This window comes from Alosa alosa, chromosome 18 (assembly GCF_017589495.1).
Source record: "Alosa alosa isolate M-15738 ecotype Scorff River chromosome 18, AALO_Geno_1.1, whole genome shotgun sequence".
NCBI classification, from domain to species: domain Eukaryota; kingdom Metazoa; phylum Chordata; class Actinopteri; order Clupeiformes; family Clupeidae; genus Alosa; species Alosa alosa.
Window position 1 is genome coordinate 18,405,321 of NC_063206.1, and position 24,625 is coordinate 18,429,945.

Here is a 24,625-nt window from a genome sequence, read left to right on the forward strand (position 1 = left end):
CAGAGTCAACGAGCTGAACATAATTAACAGGTTCAGCCAAAGACCTTATGATGGACAACACCTTACATCCCATGCACGCACTACTGGTAAGACAGCAGAGTGTTTTTAACTAGAAGTTCCTTCAAATTTGCTGTAAGAAGAACTGCTACTGAGAGCCATTCCTGCCCACTGCTAGAACTATTTACAAAGACTCCCCTCTGTACTGGGAAAGATAATGCACAGTTTACATGTAATTGCACAGAGACTTAGTGATATCCTACATTTTATTGATTTTGAGTGATACATATTAACGTTAGTAATTGTTGCTGTAACACTATCATTTCAGCTTAAAGCAGTGTATTTATCTATCTATCTATCTATCTATCTATCTATTTACCTATCTGCCTATCTTAGTCTAGTCTGACCTTTGCATGTACAGTACCAGTAAACCCACCAGTAAAAGAAGAGTATGATGTTGGTGTTACTCACAGGATGTGTAGAAGCTGCTGCTGTTCTGGGTTAAAATATTCTTCTCCACCCCGGCCCCTCCATAGCCACTGCTCATGCTCTTCACTGACCCACTACTGCCCTCTGGTGGTACAGATAGCACATAGCATACAAACATAAAACACACACAAGGCATGTCGTGACTAATAATAACACACAAAAAAAATGACAAAACAATTATTATGTTTCTATTTGTCGTCATTGATTCAGACTAAGCCACTTGAAGGGAGAAGTCATTGGCATACATCGCAGCCCCACTAGACAGCCAAGATACTCCGGGGAAGCACTTTGTCATTTCACAAAACATCTCATTACTTACAACTAAAATATTAGATGACAGGGGTCACTTGATCTGGAGCTACTGTTATTCAACAACAACAACAACAACAACAACAACAACAACAACAACAACAACAACAACAACAACCGTTTTGCCTGGAATCACTGTTCTGGTAATCTTAATTTTACTCACTTGGTGGCAAAGATGTTAGTCTTGTGGATGTTATGTCTGTCACAACTGAGAAAAAACAACAGTTAAACCAGCATAGGTATTAAACAGGCTTATAGCTAACACAGGTTTACACAGTGGTGAAAAAGACAAACAAAGTGAGCGTGAGAAACTGAAAATGAAAAGCAAAGAACAAAAAATAGAACAAAAAGAGAAAAGGAAAAAGACGAGAGAAAGGCAAGTTAAAAGTGGGTTCATCTTTACCTCCTGAACTGCCTCCTGAGAGATGTCTGTCACTGGATATCAGATCATCCATTCCATGCTATCTGATGAGGAAAATGTATATATAAATGTCTTGTCTATAATTAAAAGTAAGTGAAAGTTTCACAGTGCGTGTCAAATACAGAATCCACAAGTCAATTTTGTCTGTTGAAAGCAAATTATGTTTCTTCTTCTCACTCTATCTCAAGCATGGGCATGTTATCCATCTCACATAGGCAGCACATAATTAATTGGCTTAAATCATGACACCAGTCTAGCTCTGGGCATTCTGCAATGTAATCTGTCTTCAGAGACAGTCAGCGAATAAGCTTTTCAGAACAAAAAAACACACAACAGAATGTCTCTCCTGTCTGGACTTTGACTTCCTCTTGTTGTACTTGGGCTAAGCACAGACTCAACCAACATTCATTTCATTTAGTATATTTCAGAAACTCAGAAAAGAACTGTTTTCAGAAAATCTGTTTCTATAACTCTCCATTAATCATGAATGGCCAATTTAATGGATTAAGTCAGTCTTTTTTGCTTTTAGTATTGGGCTATAGGCTCAATCTATGCACAGGAAATGCACCCTGAAAGTGTATGTGCCACTTTTTCTGCTTTTCTAATTTCTTCCACAGGTATGAATGAATTGATCATTCTGTGGGGAACAAATTAAAACTTTAATAGCCATTTGCTGTGTTGTTCTTCCTTAGTTTGACTCCAACAATTCCCAAATAGATCAGGAAGATCTAGATAGCTGTTGTTTTACTGTACGCAAACAACACAGAGCAATGCAGCTGATTTGAGCAGGATGCACTGAGTGGTGTCACAGAGGAGGCTGGGGCAGAGGATTCTGCTGCAGGACCAGAGCAGACTCTGGGTTAGACCCACTACCCAGTGATGTGATACCAGTCTGGCCACACGGCAGCTTTCTGGAAAACAGTTCCAGTCCATGGTCCAGCATGGTTTCACCACATCATTGCCTAGACAAGCCTGGCCTGATCCAAGGCCATTGCCTCGGGTTGGAGTAGAGCAATTGACCTTTGTGATAATCAAAGCGTGGAGTTCAGCCTGTATAGTCAGTACATCCCTGACCCTTCTGCACCCACCCTTCTGCACACAAAATGTCCCCTTTTTTAAAATCATAATTTGTAAATAGTGCAACCTGAGAATCCCTTTACTGTGCACAATAACCGCAATCATAAATCACTCCACAGGGAGAAGCAAGTCAAAGCAGAGCTGACAGCCTGATGTTACATTTCTGAGCTCTTAAAAAAGGAGAGGGGAGACAGGGGAGGGAGTTAACAGCAGCAGTGTGGATGAGTCTCAGACATAAAAAGACAGGTTCGGACACGACATTTTAATCTCCTGCTCTCCTGCTCACAAAAACATAACTGACAGTGCACTGAGGGATGCATCTGTACTCCAACTCTATTAAGTGAACTTCTTGAAAACACAACAATGAAGGCAAACAGCCAGGTGGGCATCAAGGGACGGTTCATCACAAGAGGCCGATGGAGACGGCCGCCTCTGAGTGACAAAAGAAGTCCATATAGCTGAACACTCTTTGTCCCACCATGGGTCCTTTCCTTTATTAAGCCTGAATCAAGGGACACCACACCCTTCAGGCCCTTCTACAGTTACAATACACTACAGCCACACATTACCGCAAACTTCTAAAGCAAACCTCAGACATGGACAGTACAGAGAATTCCCCATCTTGTTTCAATAATAATAAAATAATCTCCAATTGCATTGTTAGTGTTTCATCACAGAAGTTACAACACTGCAAAGTTCTTCATTTTTAAAATAATCAATGAGGCTTTACTTAGAACATACTTTACAAGAAACATACCAATAAGAAAGAGTATTAATTGTGACTTTTATCAGTTAACCAAATAATCAACCAAACAAATAGAACCAACACCCATTTCTTAATGCTTTGAATGGTGCAAAGTTCCAGCACAGAGCAGATTGCAATCAGCAAACAGTAAGCCTGCACGTGTTTAAATTTTAATACTGTACCTTTGCTGCTGATCAATGTATGAAAACAGATACTCTGGCAGGAAAAAATAACTGGGGGAAAATATCTGCTTACAATCCAAAGGCAGTCCGCAAACAGTCAAATGAGATGGGATGCTCACCTGTCCGCCACAAGCATGGACTGATTGACTGCTACCTGTCGCTCTCTCTTTTCTTCCCCCTGCATGCGAGCTCCAGCAGGTCTGAATGGGGCACGCCCCTGCAAGATCGCTGGCAGGTACACAAACAAACCGCCTTCTGAAACACAGTACCCTGGGGACTAATAATTTAAAATGTCAGGTTATGGCATTGGGTTAGCTGAGTGTGCAAAGTTCTAGACACAGAACATTTCTTGTTTACCTCTGAGATAGTGTGCATCTCATCTCATCTTAAGTCCTCTAACACGTATACAAAATCCACACAAACAATATACTGCATATCATAATATTAGCATAGTCATTTTGTACCTTCACATTTCAACATTTACAAAATATTACAAAAAATGGTGAACTTTGTAAGAAACTTTTAAAAAATGTTGTAAGTGCTAAATTTTTGCATGTATATTGGCATGGTAAGTCAAGTCAAATCACTTTTATTTATATTGCTCATTTTTGTATGCACAGAGTGCACAAAGCGCTCCACACACCAGACATTGACACATAAGACAAAAGATGCCGGACGGAGCAGCGTAATCGCCAGTGTACCCATGATACCAAGACATACAAGATAGACAACAAACAAAATTGACAAATAATAATAAAAAAAATAAGAAGAAATATAAAAAAAGAAAATTCCTTGTTACATTAGTCCAACTGGTTGCATTTAACCGGCTGAAAAATGTCCAAGGGCAATGATGATGATGACTTGCGTGAAACAGCGCCTTGCTGTGTAACAGACCAACCCAGATGATTTACTGGCAAGTAAATTATCAGAAAAGATAAAGACAATAAAACAACTTCTGAACATACACTTAATTAAACAATTGAACATATAATTAATGCTATATAATTTGCTACCTTCCAATCAAGAGTGGATACAAGGCCTATACAGTATATTTACGCCTTATTAATGACAATGGTCAGATGTGTGTTTGTACACAGTTTGTATGTACTGTATGTTTTATTTACTATGGGCTAGTCATTTATAAATGTGTTTTAAAAGAGTTATGCATTTACAATATATTGTGTTATGAATTGTTTGTAAGTTATCTACTAATGTTATCTTGTATAGTGGGTTTGTTCCATAAAAAACGTACCATACTGTGCCATGAAAAACTTACCATACTGTACCATGAAAAACGTTTATTTACACTCTATATTACAAGGTGTTACATGCTTATCATTTGTCATTAAAGTCACAAGTAGTTACCTAAAACAAATGTATCCATGGCAACTGTGCAGGTTGGTAAATGTAAGTCTAGTCCTTTTCTCCTTTATATTTGTGTTGTTTTTTTAGGAAAATCTAAAGCTCGTTGCTTGTCAGACAAAGATTCAAGACAAACAAAATTCAAAGATTTAAGACAAGACAGTCATACATTTTCACATGAAGAATGACTGTCTCTCTGTCCAAACCAAATATAGTCTACTTTGAATTTTCTTGAGATTTCACACTTTATGAAGGAGCCAAGTGGTTTGCGTTCATGCACCGTAACAATGAACAGCTGTGACAAAACAGTAACTTTGGCAAGGTGTCAGACATAGGCAGACATTTTCTATTTTGTATCCTTTCAAGATTTGATTTAGGTCCCAGATCAAATTAGCAGATAAGCATCGCTCACTGTTGGCGCTGGTGTTCTGAGTCTCCGCCATGGAGTAATTGATTTCAAAAGTCTGTACAGCCTGCGCCAGATACTTTTTTAAGATTCAGCAGTATCCCCAACACTAAAAATGTATCACAGATTTCAAAAAGAGTTTTACATTTACTTTTAATATCAAATTGACCATGTGTAGGCCTACTCAAGTCCACCTTTATGTCAATTCGCTGAAGGATATCTCAATAACAATTCACAAGGGACTAGCTTCAATAAAATCCTTAAATGAATCAAAGTGCAACGAGGGATGTCAGGACAAAAAATAAAAAATAACATGACAGAGCAACATCTAGCAGGCTCAATTTAAAAGGACATTATTTATCAGAGCATGCTTAACAGTTTCTCCTCTTAATTGAACAAATATAATTGATTAATACAGTGAAAATCAACCCTTCATTTTACTTACTTACTCCTTCATTTTATTTGCACTGAGTATTAGATTATTATAGATTTTAGATTTTATTATAGATTAATATAATTTGTTGTCATAACACTAAAATAAACAATACTGTTATGTAACCACTTAATGATAGTGCTGGTATGACTATGTCTGTTGTCTAATCCCAATTAAAATCTTCTTTTCAAAGTTTCTAGGACAGGGTCTGGCATGTTTGTGTTATCCAATAGTGATTCACCATCTCTGTGAAATAAAAAAAGAGTTGCATGTGTTCACGGAAAGGACTGCAAATTCTATCCTGGTGGCAACCAATGTTGAGAAAGCTGAGGTTTTGGTCTTTCAAACCACCCACCCGCCAACCCCAATGACACACACACACATACACACCTCATTAGCTCTGTGAGGCGGCCTGCACACCCGAGGGGAATAGTCTGTTCACATGCAGTCTGACTCACTCATCCAGTTCACACCCATCCAGGGCCACCACAGTCTGTTCACATTCTGTCAGTCCTGACTGTGTTCATTCTGTCAGTTCACATTCTGTGTCTCTCATCCTATACTTTCCACCACATTCTGTCCATTCTGTGTCTCTTCATTCTGTCAACCTTCTATTCTGTGTCTCTCATTCTGTCTATACTTTCCTATTCTGTGTCTCAAGTTCATTCATTCTTGTGTCTTTTTTGTTTTTTGTTTTCTATAGGCCTAATTAAACCTACAAGGATATGCAACATTACCATTCAGGGCTATAACTCACACAAAGCACTTCACACAAACTAGTCCTTTTCCTTAGTTTTTTTCTCCTGAACATTTTTATGAACAGACCAAACATGGGAATATGATATGAACATTTTCTGGGAAAATCCTCAATCATCTGTTGCCATAGGAACTATAGGGGATGTGTTCTCCTTTTCCCTGTAATTACAAAGGACAAGTCATCACCTGGAGGACACCCTGGGCTAAACTGGCAAAAAGAGGGATCCAGTTTCATCTAATGTGTCTATGATAAAAACAGGAAAAAGAAATAAAAAGAAAATGTCTGAATTAAACCATGTTCTTAGTTTTTTTCCCTATATTGGATGTTGGGATGATGATGTTCATCTTTCTGGTCTCCACACGAAACGAGACAGTGAACAACATAAAAGTGGAATCTAAAATGCATGCTTTCCATTGCCAGTAGCTCCATAAAACTGCAGAAAAAAAATGTTGCCTGAGGGATAAGGATTAAATATAATTTGCGTTGGCATGAATTACCAGAGTTTGTGGGTGTGACCTCTCTCTCTATCTTTCTCACACACTCTTACCTTAGGTGCCCTGCCACAGGAACCATGGCAACATCTTCCACCACATCAAACTCAAAGGGGCAACCACACCAACTCCACAGCCACCCCACCCAGCACAAAGCCACAGCTTTACAGAACACTATCAATTTGACTCGTGATCTCAGCCTTTGTTTCCCAAATCCAAAAGCCATAAATGGTTATTATCAGAGATTATGATCAGGCAAATCAGCCTGTTTGTTCAGCTGTATCATTTTGCTGTGGATGACTAAACAAGCAAGGGAGTCATTTGCTGATTTTAATCACTGATGAGTGGTGATAATCACTGACTTGCAGTAAGGTTCCACAGGTATCTGAAACTACACATGTAACTTCACTATGTTTACAGCAGTACACATTACCTATCCCAATCTAGAAATATTCTGATGATTGTTTCAACAAGTCTGTTTGTGGTGTAGTGGCAAATGTTTTTGTTATTGACAACTGAATGCTGAATATGATGGCATACCTCTCTCCAAACAGCTGTGTCAGTTCACTGAAACATAATTTAGCGTAGCCTCATTAGAAAAATATGGCGGGGGCGATATGACTCGGCTGGCCACAGCGCCCATACACACTCAGGTCCAGGTGCTTGAGTCTTTCCTGATCCCACCCCACCACTCCCTCACTGCCAATCTCTTCACTGCCTTATAAGAGAAAAGGCAAACCCCCCCAAAAAAAAAAAAAAAAAAAATAAAAATGTATGGCTATTTCTATGTATGAATGTCCTTTATTCGAGGTGGCAGTATAATGGCTATGGAGCTGGGCTAGCATAGCCTGAAAAGTTGTGGGTTCAATTTTCGGCTTCTGCCGTTGTGCCCCCGAGCAAGGCACTTAACCCCAAGTTGCTCAGGGAGAATGGTCCCCATCAACATCATTCACTTTGGATAAAAGTGTCTGCTAAAAGAATAAACCTAAACCTTTATTTAAGTTTGAACCTTCAAAAATCATAGAATTTTTCCATTTTCCACATTACCCACTTCATATTCAAACAGGAAGGCCAACATCAATAACTCAGTAGGACTACACCACCATTTCTCAGGAAAAGTGTTGCCTACAACATCAAAAAAGGATTATCTTCATTTCCGGAGGTAAAATACATAATTTACCTAAATTTCAAATATCAAAATCAAGTCACGACACGATAAGAATTTTCTCTGTAAACTCCCTTAAGCCCCAGGCTACACGTGTTGATAAATTATTGGGAAATGGAACCCTGAACACAGAGGATGCAAGAGAACATCTCCAACAACAACATAACAAACCAGTTGGTTCTGGTCTGTCAGAAACTCAGATTTAACACGGAAAGTATCCCCCAGGTCAAAAAGTAGTATACTTTAGTGTGTTAGAAATATTAAAGTATATGAAGTATAAAACATGCTTACACTTGTGCTTTATCTGAAGTACAACCCCAAATCAGAAAAAGTTGGGACGTTGTGTAAAATGGGAATAAAACCAGAATGTAATAATCTGCAAATCTTGTAAACTCATATTTAGTTGCCAAAAGAACAAGACAACATAGCAAATGCTGACAATGACAAATTTGACTATTTCATGAAAAATATGTTCATTTTGAATTTAATACCAGCAACACGTTTCAAAAAAGGTTAGGACAGGGGTAACAAAATGCTGGAAAAGTAATGTTAAAGAAAACAAAAGGAGGAATGTTTCACAACTTTAGGGTAGCTAACTGGCAACATGATTGGGTATGAAAAAGAGCATCCCAGAGATAGAGTCTCATAGAAGTAGATAGGGGTATTCATCACTCTGTGTAAACCTGTGTGAAATGGTGTCATTTTAATGCTTCTTATATGAAATTGTAAAGTATTTGGGGAGTTCATAATCTACAGTACATAATATCGATCGATCGATCGATCGATAGATAGATCGATAGATAGATCGATAGATAGATACTGTATTGATCCCCAAGGGGAAATTCAAGAAATTCATTAAAATATTTAGAGAATCCAGAGAAATCATAGAACTGAAAAACAATACTGGATGGCCATGGTCTTTTGGACCTCAGATGGCATTCCATTAAAACCAAACCTGTTTCTGTAAAGAAAATCATAGTAATAGCTCAGGAAAACCTCTGATGATAACCATTGTATGAGCACAGTTTGATACTCAATTCAGAAATGCTAGTGTAAACTTTACCATGTAACAGCCAAAATAGTATTTAGACATGATAAATACCACTGTCGTATCTGGGCCTGAGCTTGTTTAAAATGGACTGAGGTAACATGGATAAAGGTCCTGTGGATTAGACCAATCAAAATTTGCAATTATTTTTGGAAACCATCATCTGGGCCAGAGGGCCTATCCAAGTATCCAACCTACTTTTATTGAACTTGTAGTGCTCAGTTCAAAACCCAACAACTATGACATTATGGAGGTGTATTAGAGCCATGGGTATCTTACATCTAGCAAGGCACAATCAATTCTGATGATGTATACAGGTTTTGAGCAACATATTGCCATCCAGGCAATGTTGTTTTCCACGGAAGACCTTGAATATTTCAGGAAAACACTGCCAAAATGGATTCTGCACAAATTTAAACAGTATTTCTCCACAGAGGAAGAGTCCAAGTGCTAAAATGGCTTCTCTCCAGACCTGTCAAATTAGATGCATTCATGGAATGAAAAACATGATTAAGAATACCTCATACTGTTGAGCAACTGAAATCATATCGGCCAGGAATGGAACAACTCTTCTCAGTCTTCTCAGTTCCTAAACATTTACAGAATGTTGTTAAATGAAGAGGTGAAGCAGCACATTGGTAAAAAAAATCCCTGTCCTTTTCTTAAAACATGAATTCAAACATGAATTCAAAATTATCATATTTCCATGAAATAGTCAAAATTTTCATTTTCAACATGTTGCCTATGTCCTTTTTGCTGCTAAATATGGGTTTACAAGTATATGATCACATTCTGTTTTTATTTGTGTTTTACAACTTTGATTTGGGGTTGTATGTTTATTGTGTACTTCTAAAAAGTATACTTCAAAATAGATGTCATTAAGGTCAACTTCAGTGTACTAAAATGAAATATACTAATTCTGCAATACTCAAAGTGTTGTTAATAAAAAAAGTGAACTTTGTTATACAGGTGCATATAATTTTTAATACCCACTTTTTTTCAAACACTTCTGCACTTTTTTTTTTCAAACATAGGGCCATATAGAAAATCAGTGAGCATGCCACATGGTTCAGTCATGATAGGCTACTTAGAGCATGTCTTCAAGTTTGGGCTGGCTATAATGTAGGCTAGGCTATTTCACTGTCAACTGAAGCAATCAAGGGCTGAAAAGATATATGAAGACAGGATTGAAAAGAAATATTTTACAGCCCTTTGATTTGAGACTAATTCAAGACGAGATTTGGCTGAGACAACGACCTTAGGCCTATCTGATAATTGACACAGAATTCTATGCAAAATGCAACATTTTCTTATTTTCTGCAGTGGGATTCTTTTGTGGGCAAGGAAATATGCTGTTTGAACGGGGAAGAAAATGCATGCATAAACACTTTAGGCTTTAATACTTGCCACATTAATGCGGACTTCAAGTAGCCCACTTCTTCTAGTAGCCTAGGCATAGACCGTAGAGCTAGTTGGCCACTATCTACTTTTCCAGTAGCCTACTCAATCTCCCAAAATGCCTGTTTGGCAGTTCCTGCAGAGGCGGAAGTGACATTGTATGTTTTCGCACCAACCTTGAATTTGCAGCTCTGAGTAGAATCGCAACGCTTGGTGTTACTTTTCAAGCAAAGTTAACATAATGGACACGACACCGAAAGCACAAAAAACACTGTCTGTGTTCCACACTCCGACCAATGATGTCGATGCTAACGTTAGTCCACAACCATCTTCTGAGATAAGGGTAGGTGAAAAAACTAAAAACGAATGGCTGAACTAGTTAGCACTAGATTGGTTGGTGGTTATTTTGTTTCTGCTGGATTGTATATCTTAAAGAAATCATAAACGCATTCTAACATTAGGATAATAATGGCAATGAAAACATGTGTCTATGTGGCATTACTTTTTTTTACTAACTGTCTGAATAATGTACCTGGCCCAGACTATGAGCTCTTCCCTGAGGCAGAAACTGAAGAGAAGCCGTCGCTCTTTCACATCACCTCTTGCAGTGGCTAAAAGACTCAATGTGGACGAAGAGGACGACTCTCCTGCATCCCCAAAAACAGACGGCACTACACAGCTAAAACTGGTGAAAGGACAGAAGGAAATGGACTTGAACCACAATGAAAAATTGTCTTGCGAACGGCCAATCAAGCAAACTCCAGGGCCGCATGCGGATTCTACACAATTCCCTCAGACAGACATTATTCAGCTGCGAGACATTCTGAGGCGGGAGGTGAAAGAGAAGGCAGAGACACTGCGGAGGCTCCAGATGGTCAAAATGTACCGGAAAAAGGTAACAGTAGCACACTTGACCTTGATATGTAATATATCAGTGTAATGGGTGAAGACTTTTTGTTTTTGTACATTTCAAAACGTCACCTTGTTGACAAAACAGGCAAGTTGTCAACATAGGGTAGTATGCTGGTTATTTACTAGACACGTCTGCAGTTTATTTTTTATGCTCAAGAGAAATTAGTATAACGTTAGTTGAAGATTTGGATGAGGGACCGATGGAATGGACGTTTTAATGTTCCATGTCCCCTTAACCTTGAAGTGAACTCTAACACTCCAACTTTTCATTGGATGTAACAGTAAAGCTCTTCATTTCTTCCTCCAGAATGATCTGTCACAGCTGCGTACACTGATCGTGAAGTGGCGTCACTGTGCGCAGGCGGCCCTGTATGAGCTGCAGACAGCCCTGCCCATGGACGGTCGCAAAGCCAGCCTTGGCCAGCTCATGGACCAATTCGGCCTGGAGGACCGCCTGCTGCACTATGACCGCACAGAGGATGATTTCAGAGAAGTCTGAACAGAACAAAAAAAAAAAGACATTTCAAAGTGCACAAGTACTGAAAATAAATGCCCTCACACACTTTTTAGGATATGTGAAATATTTATATGAATAAACTCAGTCACATAAAAATCACAGGTCTGAGCAGTCTGCTGTTGGTGTCCCAGTGGTCGAGCCTCAGCTGTGCTTGAACTGGCCAAGTGCGGGGAAGGTCTTCATCCTCATCCTCTCCACCTCTGCGCGCAGCACTGCCACGTCCTGGGCCTGCTCCTTGGCCAGCTCCACCAGACGCTTGCGCCCCAAGATCTCCTGGTAGCTGCTCTGCCTCGCCTCCTGGTTCTCCTCCATGGCTGGAAGAACAGCAGGCTTATCTATCAGAGACTGTCAGCCTGTGCTACTGTACACATTAGACTTACGGACACGCCGTGGCATGTGTCTTCCGGTTCCGGTCGGCGTGCTCCGTATGTAACTACCTAAACTTCCAAACTTATCTATCTTAAATCTCCTTGTTACCATCTACTTTCTACGGATTTACTGGCTACCGATTATATCTCGTGAACAAACTCTTGCATAAACTGTTGTTGCTCGAGGCTTTGGATTATCGGACTCTATAACCTTGATCGCCAAACTTTTCTGTCAAACGTTAACGTTAAACGTTAAGCCAGTATCAAGGGCTGCAAATAATACCGGGCCAAGGAAACGATATCTGGAAGAAGAAAGCATCAAATTCCTTCTAACGTCTCTCAAAACTAGTGACTCAATATAAAAGTGAGATCTTCTCAGATTACTTACCCGCTACCTGTGTTCGAAAGTTATCAAGGAACTGCACGATATCGCTGTTGCTAGCCAACTAGCAAACAAACGTTTAAAAAACAGTTGACACCGGCGAGCCCTCGCCGCGACACGATGCCTCCCCTCAGCTGTGCACCAGGCTGCGACTCATGCGTCCTTCTCAGCGAAAAAGATAGTGGAACTCAAGCCAGAATAGCGACCCTCCATCAGATTGAGAAGGATGAACAGTTCCTCGACACCTTTCTCTCCGTAAGTAACGCTTACCTCTTTACACATACAAATGCCAGATGCCCTGATTTCACTCTGTCCTCCAATACTTTAACCATGCCATGCACTAATGCAACTTCTGTCCCTGTTGCCTCTCCCCGCCTCTGCTGAGAACCAAGCCTGCTCTGCTGGCCAGCTCCACTCCACACCAGCCTGAGCCATGCGCGAGAAGCAAGCATCACAAGCACGGCAGACGGTCCGGACGGCACTCAGGCCCAGCCCAACCTATACGACTGGAAAATCGCTATGCCATTCTGACCGAGGATGAGGAGCCCCTCCAGCCCCGGTGACAACCATCCTGGTCCCTCCTCAAAGTCGGCGCCCGACCCCCCCCCCCGACCTCATCAACCTCCACCCTGGTCATCGGCAGTTCCATGGTTAGAGACCTCTGCATTCCCCATCATGTAGCGGTCCCTCCAAGGTCTACTGCTTCCCTGGTGCCAAGGTCCTTGACATCCAGCAGAAACTCCCAAGCATCCTGGCCCGCCACACCAAGGTCAACAACATCATCGCATTACGTAAGCACGAACGACATCAGAGATAAGCAGTCAGTAGCACTGCAGGAAAACTACAAAACTCTCATCACCACTCTGATGGGCACAGAAAAACGCTTTGTCATCTCTGGGCCTCTCCCTACCTACAGAAAAGGTGCTGAGAGATGGTCCAGACTGTTCGATCTCCACACCTGGCTCAAACGCTACTGCGCTTCCCTAAGCATCCCCTATGTCAACAACTGGGGCTTGTTCTGGGAGAGGCCCAGTATGCTGAAGCGTGATGGTCTCCACCCAAACCAACATGGAGCCAGGCTACTCTCTGACAACATAGCCCCACACTGAGACATTGACATTCTGTAGAAAATATTACAGATTCACTTCCCAGGTATTGATTCGAATGGCATTATACATGTGGATGGGTCTGAGAATGTTTTCTGCAGGGTAACATACAATACTACTACCATAGATCAAGCTGTGTCATGCTATTGCATGACTTATGCTTATAGTTCTATTCCAACGCTGATTTCTACCCAACGATAGTAAAAAAGAAAAGACAAATTTAAAACTAGAAACCTAACAAATATTCTTTCCATACCTCAGCATATTCCCTCAAAAGCCAGAGGCATTTTCAGCTAACATGGGTTTACTAAATATAGGTGCACTTACTACCAAAACCTTTGCAATCAATGATTTTATTAGTGAAAAAAAATTGGATTTTCTGTTTCTTGTTGAAACCTGGTTGACTTCAGACAGCTTAAGCTGTTCTTGTTGAGACTTGTCCCCAAATTATAATTTCTTCCACTCAATTAGACAAGGCAAACGAGGTGGTGGAATTGCCTCCATTCTCTCAAACAAATATAGTTGCACACGAAGTCAACTTTGGCTTAATTCGCTTCCTTTGAGTATATTGCCCTCACTCTGAAGGCTGACCCAGTTGTACTTCTATTAACCTTATACCGCCCTCCTAAACTATGGACTGGCTTTCTCGACCAGTTTTCTGAACTTATGTCGCCATCATCACTAGCTATGATCGGATAATTGTAAATGGCTTACTTCAATATTCATGTCAATAAGACAACTGATGCTAAAGCCAGTAAGTTCCTTAATGTGTTGGACAGTTTAGAGCTAAAGCAGCATGTTACAGGACCCACCCACAACCTTGGCAACACCCTCGATCTAGTCATTTCCAGAGGGATAGAAGTCACAGACTTATCAGTAAATGATATAAATATGTCTGATCATCATTGTGTATCTTTTAATATTGTACTACATACTCCAAAAATTCATCCCTAAATTGCAATCAAATCGCGACTTTGACATTAGAGCAGAACAGCAGTTCATAGCTCTTATAGACTCCATAAATTTAGATATTTTACATCATCCCATTGATCAAATGGTAGAGGCTCTTAATCGTGAATTAGGCTCTGCTTGACAGAGTGGCACCCTTAAAGACTAAAAAAAGGCCCTGTAGCAAACTGACACCTTGATGAACGAAAATATCCATGATCTAAAAAAGATCATGTAGGAAAGCTGAGAGAACATGGAGAAAAACTAAGTTACAGGTTCACCGTACATTCTAAAAGAAAAAAATTGCAAATTATAATAGAGCTATTCGAATGAGAGGAGGAACCACTTCTCTAAGGTAATTGCTGAAAACAGTAGAAACTCTAGGGTGTTGTTCTCTACCATTGATAGGCTATTGCATCAAACACCTTTTGACACACTCAGTCAGGCATCCTCTCTAAGATGCTAAGAATTTGCAGACTTCTTCAAAAACAAAGTCATTTCTATAAGGGAGGCTATTGGTAACACAAGTAATATGTTTGATAGTACACCCAAAAACAGCCCCCAAAATTAAGGTCCTTTAGCACTATTACTCAATCTGAGCTTGGTAAAATTATAACTCAAACCGCTCTTCAACATGTGTTTTAGATCCAATCCCTACTACATTCCTCAAAAAAAGTATATGAAGGCTTAGCTCCCTTTTTTTCTCAAGGTAATAAATACCTCATTAGAAACAGGTATATTTCCAACTGCTTTTAAAACCGCTGTTGTGAAACCTTTACTTAAAAAGTCAAAACTTGACCATACCAATCTGAGCAACTACAGGCCTATATCAAATCTATCGCTTTTTGAGCAAAGTACTTGAAAAAGTTGTTTGCAATCAGTTAAATACCTTCCTCAACGAAAACAGTATCCTTGAAAAATTCCAATCAGGTTTTAGATCAAATCACAGCACAGAAACGGCTCTAGTAAAGATAGTCAATGATCTCAGACTAGCTACCGACTCAAACAAAGTCTCAATCCTTATTCTTCTGGATTTGAGTGCGGCATTTGACACCATTGATCATAGCATCCTAATTCACCGCCTTGCAAAGTGGGTGGGTCTCTCTGATAATGCTCTAAACTGGTTTCAAACCTACATTACTGGCAGAGATTTTTATATCAGTCTAGGAGATCATGTATCTGAAAAACATGACTTGCCTTTTTGGTGTGGCCCAGGGAGCTGCCTTGGTCCCCTGCTATTTTCTATATATATGCTCCCATTGGGAAACGCCATAAGTCAGCATAATGTAAACTTCCACAGCTACGCAGATGATACCCAATTGTATCTTTCTGTGGAGCCAACTAACCCAGATGGCCTTTGCTCCCTCACTGCATGCCTAACCTCCATTAATCAGTGGATGAGCAAAAACTTTTGAAACTAAATGATGACAAAACAGAGGTACTTCTGGTTGGACCAAAACTAAAGCGAGATATTATTCTTAGTAATCTGGGGAACTTGGCACACCAGGTCAAACCAAAAGTAACAAGCCTCGTGTCATCTTAGATGCAGAGTTAAGTTTTAAGCCCCATATCAGTAAAGTTACTCAGACAGCCTATTTCCACTTGAGAAACATTGCCAAAGTGCGCCCCCTTTTAACTCAACAAGATGCAGAAAAAGCTAATTCACGCCTTTATCACTAGCAGGTTAGACTACTGCAATGCACTTTTCACTGGTCTTCCCAAAAACATCTAAAGAAATTGGCACTCATACAGAACTCTGCGGCTAGACTTTTAACTAAGACTAAGAAGAGAGAACACATCACCCCTGTGTTGGCTGAACTGCACTGGCTCCCTATTTCCTATAGAATTGATTTTAAGGTTATGTTAATTACTTACAAAGCTCTGAATGGCATAGCACCTTCATATATCTCTGAGCTTTTAATATCTTATCAACCACAAAGGAAACTTAGATCATCCAATTCTAATCTTTTAATCGCACTCCAAAGTGCTCCACAAACAAAGTGGAGAAGCTGCGCTTTATCCATTATGCCCCCAAACTATGGAACACCCTGCCTCTGTACATCAAGCAGGCGAAGTTCAGTAAATATTTTAAAAAAGATCTGAAAACATACCTGTACAGGAAAGCTTTTAGTTAACTCATCTTATCCTGTAGACTACATTTTCAGATTATTCTACATCTGCTACTATTGAGGGCTTAGCCAGCCAGAAGCAGATGGGCTCCCCCTATTAAGTCAGGTTCTGCTCAAGGTTTCTTCCTGAATATGGGAGTTTTTCCTTGCCACAGTTGCCATATGGCGGCTTGTTGGGGGGTAAGAGGGTTAAGGCTGCCAGTCTTATGACGCCATTTTCTATATTTTTGATATGTTGCTGAGTATAACATAAACAGCAAAGAAAAGTGATTGATAATGACTGACTGACTATTATTGTGTTACATGTTTCAAATGTAAAGCACTTTGAGCTGCATTCTGTGTATGAAAGGTGCTATACAAATAAAGCTTTATTATTATTATTATTATTATTATTATTAGGTGTGTCTGAAAGCAGCGCGCAAACACATCACATGGTCTGTTTGTGGACCACAGCCACAATTATTTGTTTGCTTAACATTCAAAGGAGAGAGCGCGGCAGGTTCCAACTGGCTTGTCATTGTTGATAATTGATATCTCCTTTTTATAAGAAACTTTTAAAAGGAAATCGCGATGGCAACAGTAGTTTCCACTACTAACCATTTATAAACTGTGAGGGCACAGCCATAGGCTAGTGGAGCTGGCAACAGTCTTAAAGTGACCAGTGCATATTCATTATAAATAAATCATCAAATGAACAGTATTTCTTAAGAAACTAGATGTACCGCATAGCGGTACAAAATATGACCGCCGCTCAGTCCTGTACATCCGTTCCGCGAAAATAAATCACACTTCAATTTGTCTCCATATTTTACTCCATCCCCACTCTTGAAACTTTTGTGTATGCTTGTTTGGCATGCCTGAGTGTGTGTGTGCGGCTGCACAGAAAGTACCCTACTGGTGCTGAAAAGGTGAATAGATTGTAGAATAGCCAAAGAAGATGTAGCATTGTTATAAAACCTTTAAAATCTCTAAACAATCACAAGTAGGGCAGTTCATCACAGTTCATCCATTGCAACTGGATTGATGAAAGGTCACTTACACCTGTAGGCTACATTGTATTTGGGAAAAGCAAAAGGTATCAGCATAATGTTATTTATTTATTTATTTTTTATGTATTTATAAACAAAAACATCTCTGTCAGTTCCATGCCGTTTTCAACAGCTATCAAAAACAAAGGTCATTTTTGGATGGATGGATTTTTTGTGAATGTTTCTTCTTCTACATAAGATTTTAGTCATCTTTAGTTCATGTAATACTTTATTGTCAATGCACAAATTAAGTAACAGTAGTCTGAAACGTTATTGTTAATGCACAAATTAAGTAACAGTAGCCTAGTCTGAAACGAAATGCTGTTTTACATCTAACCAGTGGTGCAAATAACTGACATGTCCAAATGGGCCTTGATGAAATGCGTCGCTAGACTGTTCATACACATTTTAACGGGCCAAAGTTGAAAAGCTTTTGTCCGTTATTGTTAGTGCAAATATAGGCTGATTCATGTTCCCTTGCATTGTTTAACTGAGGTCCATGGCTAGTCTGGCTTTCATCAGACCAAGCTCAATCTTTTAAGAAATCAAAAAATAAATAGCGGGCAGATCAGGCTGGGTTCACCCAGCCTAGTCCATAGGCACCCGATATTGTTTAATTTTCCGATTGAGATATACACGCTCTGGCTATTCTAAATGCAAAAATGCATCAGGGAGTTATGACAAAACGGTAACTAACAAACTAGATCCTAATAGAAAGTTGTTAGCTTCCCTAAGCTACAGGTAGGATTATAAGGTAGGCCTATTGACAACATAAATTGTCAATAGGCTATGCTGACGACACAAATAAAATCTCCTTTGGAAACCAATGGCTTACGCCTTACAGTATCAAGCGGACTTAAACTGTCATATCGTGGCGAAAAGTTGTAATAACATTCACGCAGCTCCATGAGTCAAGGAAAGCGCGAATGAAGTAGCCACTTCTAAATGGGACCCACTACACAGTAGCTTAAGGTGTTTTGCTAAAGCAGCCATAATGAAATGAAGGTGTCATTGTTTGGATACTTCACACACACGTGCTTTTTAATTTCACAGACTACAACTACCAAGCTGTAATCAAAGCACATCGATTCCCCTCTCACACCCTGCACGCACTTAAAACAAAATAAACAGGCGCCTCAGTCTCGCATGTATAGGCAAAACTGTATCAGACCGGGTGTAACGTTGGTAAATCTTCCATTGCACAGAATGATTTTGTAGCACGTGCAATAAATGACAGTCGAAAGATACAAACAGTGCTGCTATCAATTTGCTTGGTATAACCGCATTTATAGTTTTCTACAAATGCAATCAATCAAATGCCTCCATCACTCAACCAACGCTTAACGGTAACATTACCTAGGTCCTTATTGATATTACAAGATTAACGCATTCCTGCAGTAAAACCAAGCATGTCCGAGAAACATCCTTAGATTTATTTCGGCTTCAAGAAGAAATGGGAATTACACTTCATGTGAACATCGTCCTATCCTTATTAGATGTTCGCTGCGTAAATTACAGTCCTTGTATGAAGCGTCCATTGTTTTTTTTTCAACCCACTTTTAACTTCCAACAAAATTACGCCTCACTGCAACGATGCCATCTAGTGGACAAACGACTACTTCGCCAATACTGAAAATGCAGCCATGATGATGATGATGAATATTTATTTTGGCTTTCTTTTAATCCTACTGATTTTCATTTTTTACCGGGGCAAATCACAAATGAGTGATTATGATCCAGGTTGATGTGGGCCCTTGAGACCAACATACCATAAAAAGATTCACAGAGAACTGTGTCTGCCCTACCCTCCTTTCGGGGTCCAGTCCAGCCGGGGGCTGCAGATGAAAACGAAAAATGACGGTTCCATGCTATCCATGTGGGGGTACATGCTCACCAAGTTTTGTGTACCCCGGTCTTTCAGTGTCCCGAATCCTTGTTGGTGTATGCGTCACTAAATGTACACATAAATTATTTTATTGTAAGGCCCCCCATGAACGAAAGTACACAAAACTTGGCATGCATTCAGAGGGTGTCATAATGATCCTACTCTTTTAATTTCGTGCAGTTTTGACCTTGTCAGCCAGAGATATTGAGATGAAAACACCTCATTTTTGCTTTTTAATTTTTAACTAGGTGGCGCTATACATGAAATAAGTGGTAATGGGATGGGTTGACATGCCCCTTAAGACCAACATACAAAAAAGGTGGACCTCCTAGGCCCCTACGGTTCTCGAGATATTCACAGAAAACTGTCTCCGGCCACCTACAGGCCAGTTGGTGTATAGTAACATAAATTAATTTATTGTGTGGCCCCCATGAACGGAATTCCACAAAACTTGGCGTGCATACATAGGGTGTCATAATGATCCTACACTTCCAATTTTGTGCAGTTTTGACTATGTTAGGTCACAGATACCTTCAATTACACCACCTCATTTTTACTTTTTGTGTTTAACTAGGTGGCGCTATACATGAAATGAGTGGTTATGGAATGGGTTGACATGGCCCCTTGAGATCAACATACAAAAAAAAATGGTCCTCCTAAACCCTACGGTTTTCGAGATATTCACAGAAAACTGTGTCTGCCCTACCCTCCTTTCTTTCGGGGTCCAATTCAGCGGAGGGGCTACAGATCAAAACGAAAAACGATGGTTCCATGCTATCCATGTGGGGTTACATGTCCACCAAGTTTAGGTGTACCCCGGTCTTTCAGTGTCCCGGAATCATTGACGGAAATTTGGGCATGCGAAAAAAAAAAAAAAAAAAAATCTGACTAAACCTATATGACCGCCGCTTCACTGTGCGGCGGTCATAATTAATTTTCTACAACAAAATTACTTTGCCATTTAAATGATACAAAACGTTATATACACATTATTTTTTTGTTGTGTGGCCCGCTGGCCAATTTTCAAAACCCAATGTGGCCCTTGAGTCAAAAAGTTTGGACACCCAGGGCTTAAATTTCATTGCGGGTATTGCGCATAATTTGTTCAAGTCCCGCAACTCTAGCCATCATAATGCAAGAAATTCCCGCATACACTTTTACAGCCTGTCTGATGACGTTAATATAATCATGAAGTGGCGTGAATGCGGTGCTATTGACCGGACGGATCAACTACCGAGTTGAATTGAACATTATCATCAGCCTCATGCATACGCAGATACACACACACAGAGAGAGAGAGAGAACCACTTTGCGCTTACACAAATAGGCTACGCAACCATGGCAAACTTTTACATCTGGAAAGAGCTCCTTGGTAACTATCCTGCTAGCTCAGGTCACGTCAACACTTGATCCCAGAAAGATTGTCTTCGACTTGTTAGTTTTTTGAACATTTATTGCATCTAATGACATAGAAAACAATGATTTGCATCCACATATCCTTATGCACTATGCACAACTTTTATTCACTAGCGACTAGCCTAAATTAAAACAGTCAGGCTGAAGGGAGGCTAATTACTCTCACATATTTTCTTAAAGTGACAGGCACTCAATTACACCTACTCATCACCAATGTGCACTCAATTAGACCTACACACCACATTAAAGATGAGTGTTATACGTTAAACGTCAATATGAAGCATTCAAATGACTGAATATGTTTAGCTACTAGTAATTACTAGTAAAATGCTATACATAAAAAAATGCATTAACTACATACACTCTATATGAATTTAAAAATATACGAAATAGAAACATATCACATAAGCCATCATTTTCAGTGTGTGTTTGTGTGTGTGTGGAGAGAGTCAAGCAGAATCTAGGATGTCCACTGTTGTGAATGATCCCACTACAGTATATTACTGATGACGTCAGGGTGGTGGGGGCCCCAAAATCAAACACTTTTTAAAAAATATCAAAGAAGTTTCGAAATCGCAATTCTTGACTTCAGAATCCCCCCTGCCCAAATTGTGCAAATCCCCCCTACATGAATAACCTAAGGGGGGAATTCCCCCCCATTATGAAAAATGAATTTTAAGCCCTGACACCCCTGTTCTATATGATATTTTATGTTGGCCTATGCAGGACATTCATCAGTTGGGTGACTGTTCCAGTTCATTTCTTTCAATATGTGTTAAACATTAGTTTGAGTTAAATAGATTATATTGCAAATATGTCTGAATTTCTTTAAATAGAAGAGTGATGTCAGTACTCACCTGTTCTTGTTGTGCAATAGTTTTCTCTAGAATGGAAACCTGCTTTGACATTCTGCTGTCCTGGTCTATCTCACCCAGGTGCTGGAAAGCAAATCAACACATGGTAACAGCAGTGCAAAGCTGATCCTATTAATGTCACATGTGCCTAGTGTCTGTATGTCATTCAGTCAGTATGGCACAAACATGTCTGTATGGAAATAAACATGTACAATACAGATCTAAAGAGGAATCAATAAAACTAAATGATTGGCCTGGAAATAAGAGGTCTGCTGCCTATAACTGCTTAAGTTTACCCTAAAAGTAGGATGTGTTTAGTGAGGAGAAAGAACAGGGGCACGTTTTCTAAAACCATATTTGCTAACTAAGTTAGCAACTTTGTTGGTTGCAATGTAATTTCCCATTGCCAACCAACTAAGTTGCTAACAGGTTAGCAACTGTGGTTTTGGGAAACGCACTCCAGGGTAGTAAGTTAACTGTTGGTGCACATTAGTGTGCTGGGTTGAGTGGGTCGCGTCCCACCTCCTGAAGTTCCTGGGACACTCGTAGCATCTGGATGTCGCGAGCCTTGTTGTTGAGGTCCTCCATCAGCATGTGCATTCTCTTGTGCTCCCACTCCTGCTGGATGATGCCCTTCCGGAAGTCCTTACACTCCACCATGCTGGCGATCTTCTGCTCTCCCAGCATCTGCACACACACAGCTTGTCATGATCTTAAAGAGTGTGTGTAGGTTAAAGGTTGTATCAGCGATTTCAGGCCCAAAAAAGGCCCAAACATAAATGATCACATTCATCTAATCTTTCCTAACGATCCGCTAGCTGTCTGCCCCATAAGCAGGCAGTCAAAAAAACGTGTCTCTGTAGGCAGCCTAGGCTCTCAGATCTGTACACAAAAACAATTGCTACCAACAAGGGTTGGCAACCCACTCAAAGCAAAATAAAGTGTTAACCGTTAACCAATAACCGACGAGATGCGCGTTTAGGAGAGTTTTAATTGCACGGGAGGGAGGGGGTAGCGAGCTACTGTAGCTCTCTGTTTTGTTTGAACATCAAAAGAAGTGACGTATCCCCGCTATTGCTGATACAACCTTTAAGTTGTGTCGTATGTATGCTTAAAGGAAAATTCCGGTATTTAGCACTTTGAGTCCCTTTTCTGGTTTGTTTTGGATGAACTAGAGTGGTGGACACCGAAATTTTGACGATTGGTCATGTCTCGACTTTTCTGACTCGTTCTGAATCGCCTTTGACTACTTCAGAGTGGCTGCAACAGGCATGCACAAACATGTCCTAAAACAACCCTTAACGTTCGTTTTCAAAACTGTGCGATGATTTAATGATCATCTATGGTTATTTGTTTCTCTGTGTGTGTCGTTTGATTTTGATTTGAGTGTGTGTGGTGTCATAAATGTTAGTTTTTGTTTTATTTGCGTGTGCGTGTACCCTAATGGTGGCGTTGAGGTCCTCCACCACATTGCGGTGCAGCAGTAGAGAGTCGGAGTAGTCGGCCACAAAGTCCCCAGCCTCCACCTCCACCTGGCCCTGCTTGATCAGAATCTGCACCATGATGTCCAGACGGAAACGCATCTTCTCCTCACGGAGACTAGGGATTCACACACACACACACACACAAATGCACAAACCAGTGTACACATAAATACACATACACAGGGATTCCAGTGTACATTTTCATGGATACAGGAGTTTTTCCATCCTCAGCTCTCACTTAAAGTAAACTCTCACTGGCACTACTACAACTCAGTTTTCAAACAAATCTCTTACCTGTTAATCTCCTCAATGAGATTGATGATCTCCAGACGAGTGTTCTCATCCTCGTCGGTTCTCCGCTGTAGAAAGGCCTGCATCTCTGCCAGGGTCAGGGCCTTTATCTTCACCTGAGGAGCATGCAGAGCACACACATATCAATCGTGTGCCCGCAAATGACACACACACACCAGAAGTGCTGCAAGTTGCAACACAAACAGACACACACACACAGGTAACTGCACACAGACAGAAACACACCTGGTGCTCACTCTCGACCTTGGTCCTCCTGGAGTTGCAGAAGCGCTCCCACACGGCCGGGTCCAGGCCCTCGGGCATGTGCTCCCGTGAGTCCAGCTCCTCCATTGCCCTCAGCATGAGAGACAGGCCCTCAGCCTGCGTCTGGCCCAACCCAACACCCCCTCCGCTGGGCACGTCCGTCTGCGTCCGCATCTGGTGAACCCTACAAACACACATAACACAGGCAATGACACATAAATGTAGCCTGACGAGCCAGACCCACATTAAAATGTAGGGTCTGGGCACTCACCGTTCGCAGTGCTCAGTCTGAGGGGCGGGATAATCAGTTGTCTTTCAAATTCCCTCTGCACGCAATAGGACAGCGGCAGCTATGAGTCCCATGCGTTCCCACCAGCGGAGCTAGTTGGCTAGTTCAAACGTTTGCCAACTTAATAAAAGCTTAACTCGTGTCACACTGTTCGCCAGCAGCAACATCCATCTTATTTGTTTTTAAGTAGCAGGGAATTCAAGCCAAACCGTTGCAACTCTGCCATCAATCATTATGTTAAGCCCACCTAACGACTCTATACACGATTTTATTGGCCTGATTAAGTTTCGATTTCTGGAGCTCACAAGCCAACGGAGAGTTGCTAGACTAGCCCTGACAGCAAATGTAATTGCACACAAACATACACATCTTGAATTTCCCCTTGGGGATCAATAAAGTATCTATCTATCTATCTACAGTATCTCATAGACATTTCCATACCAACCTGTATGCATTTTGCATAGCTGGCACA

General features: G+C 40.5%; 3 protein-coding genes across 4 annotated transcripts in view; 1 reads left to right on the top strand and 2 right to left on the bottom strand.

Annotated features, from left to right (window-relative positions):
* Positions 1–3,340, bottom strand: part of col17a1b (collagen, type XVII, alpha 1b) — a 31,273-nt gene extending 27,933 nt beyond the window's left edge. Inside the window, exons 1-4 of one of the 2 annotated variants that reach the window (XM_048269778.1) lie at positions 3,221–3,340; positions 1,199–1,256; positions 959–1,003; positions 469–570 (exon numbers count right to left, since the gene is read on the bottom strand). In XM_048269778.1, coding sequence (XP_048125735.1) covers positions 469–570; positions 959–1,003; positions 1,199–1,250 — 199 coding nt within the window. In that variant the 5' untranslated portion in view covers positions 1,251–1,256; positions 3,221–3,340. Of the gene's footprint in view, positions 1–468; positions 571–958; positions 1,004–1,198; positions 1,261–3,220 lie in introns of both variants that reach the window. The other variant, XM_048269777.1, reaches the window with a different exon arrangement.
* A 7,068-nt stretch (positions 3,341–10,408) lies between these two features.
* Positions 10,409–11,980, top strand: sfr1 (SWI5-dependent homologous recombination repair protein 1). The gene is made up of 3 exons (XM_048269779.1): positions 10,409–10,623; positions 10,822–11,175; positions 11,500–11,980. The coding sequence occupies exons 1-3, from the start codon at positions 10,522–10,524 to the stop codon at positions 11,689–11,691; spliced, it is 648 nt and encodes a 215-aa protein (XP_048125736.1). The 5' UTR covers positions 10,409–10,521; the 3' UTR covers positions 11,692–11,980.
* The window catches only part of cfap43 (cilia and flagella associated protein 43), a 35,642-nt gene continuing 22,911 nt past the window's right edge, over positions 11,895–24,625 (bottom strand). Inside the window, exons 32-37 of the mRNA XM_048269163.1 lie at positions 23,847–24,048; positions 23,604–23,716; positions 23,265–23,424; positions 22,348–22,512; positions 21,829–21,909; positions 11,895–12,023 (exon numbers count right to left, since the gene is read on the bottom strand). Coding sequence (XP_048125120.1) covers positions 11,895–12,023; positions 21,829–21,909; positions 22,348–22,512; positions 23,265–23,424; positions 23,604–23,716; positions 23,847–24,048 — 850 coding nt within the window. The remainder of the gene's footprint in view (positions 12,024–21,828; positions 21,910–22,347; positions 22,513–23,264; positions 23,425–23,603; positions 23,717–23,846; positions 24,049–24,625) is intronic.